Source organism: Mastomys coucha, unplaced genomic scaffold, assembly GCF_008632895.1.
Source record: "Mastomys coucha isolate ucsf_1 unplaced genomic scaffold, UCSF_Mcou_1 pScaffold18, whole genome shotgun sequence".
NCBI lineage: Eukaryota > Metazoa > Chordata > Mammalia > Rodentia > Muridae > Mastomys > Mastomys coucha.
In genome coordinates, this window is record NW_022196900.1 from 46,445,582 (window position 1) to 46,446,866 (window position 1,285).

Sequence of the window (1,285 nt, forward strand, 5' to 3'; positions counted from 1 at the left end):
ACAGCCCTACACTCATTTGCATGTTTGGAAGTTTGATAAGACTGCAACTCTGTGATAAGGAGACTCCTGTCCTAAAAGACAGGTCCCCTTAAAGGGACTAGAAGCCTGGTGACCATAGGCAGGTTTCTTAGACTTATTTCTGTTTTCCTATGGGCAGTCACCTCACCAATGACTGAAGCTGTTTTCTCACCCAGAAATAGCACAGCCAGTTATCCAGGCAAAGTGGGCACTGAGCAATCTCATTTGTGACTTACTTTTTAACTGGGCTTTTCCCTTGCCTTGCCCCTCCAACCCCCTCCCCCCCATCAATCCCTCCAAAAATTTGCTGTCTTTCGGGAAAGTGATACAAACCACCCAGTTGCACCACTTCCTGTCCGTGATTCCTTTTCAGCAAAGTAACCAGCTGTCAACAGACCTTTCAACTGGCTTAAAAATCTCTGGGGACAGAGGTGGATGGAGAGAAGGCTCAGCTGTAGAGAGCACTGGCTAACCCTTGTATGGGACCCTGGTTTGACACCCAGCAACCATGTGTTGGCTCATAATTATAGATCCAGTTCCAGGGAACTCAATATCCTCTTCTGACCTTTAAAGGTATTAGACATGCACACAATGCAATACTGTTTTCTGGCCTTTTTCTGTCATTTTTACTTTTAAATTTTATTTTACTTTTTGTGAATGGGTATTCTGTCTACATGTATGTTTTACACCATGTGTGTTGGATCCCCTTGGGCCTGAAGTTACAGTCGTGGGCTGCCATATATATGCTGGGAATTGAACCTAACTAGTGTTCTTAACCCTTGAGCCATCTCTCCAGACACGGTTCCCCCTTCTTATAAATTATTTAAAAAATTAAGACACTCCACATTTTTATTGTGTTTTGTTTTTGACACAGGGTCTCTCTCTACGTAGCCCTGGCTGTCTTAGAACTCAATATGTGGACCAGAAATCCACCTGCCTCTGCCTTCTGAATGTTTAAGGGATTAAAAGTGAGTGCCACCATCCCTGGCCTGTATGTATCTCTCTGTGTGTGTGTGTGTGTGTGTGTGTGTGTGTGTGCCCAATTGTGCATAAGCAACTCTGAGAACCAATTCAGAGTCAGCTCTCTCCCTTTATCATGTGGGTAGGTCTTGAACCCAAGTCATCAGGCTTGGCAGCAAGCATCTTTACCTGCTGAACCCTTTATTCCTTCTATGGGGGCTTCACTGTAGCCCAGGCTACTCTTCTACTTCCTGGGCTCAAGGGATCTTCTCCTGTCACCCTCTGAGTAGCAGGCACAATGTTTTCT

At 45.1% G+C, this 1,285-nt stretch overlaps 1 protein-coding gene across 1 annotated transcript in view; it reads right to left on the reverse strand.

Annotated features, from left to right (window-relative positions):
• LOC116096205 (perilipin-2) overlaps window positions 1–1,285 on the reverse strand; it is a 52,660-nt gene that overhangs the window by 9,412 nt on the left and 41,963 nt on the right. The window contains exon 9 of the mRNA XM_031377805.1: window positions 1,156–1,161. Within this exon, the coding sequence (XP_031233665.1) occupies window positions 1,156–1,161 (6 nt within the window). The remainder of the gene's footprint in view (window positions 1–1,155; window positions 1,162–1,285) is intronic.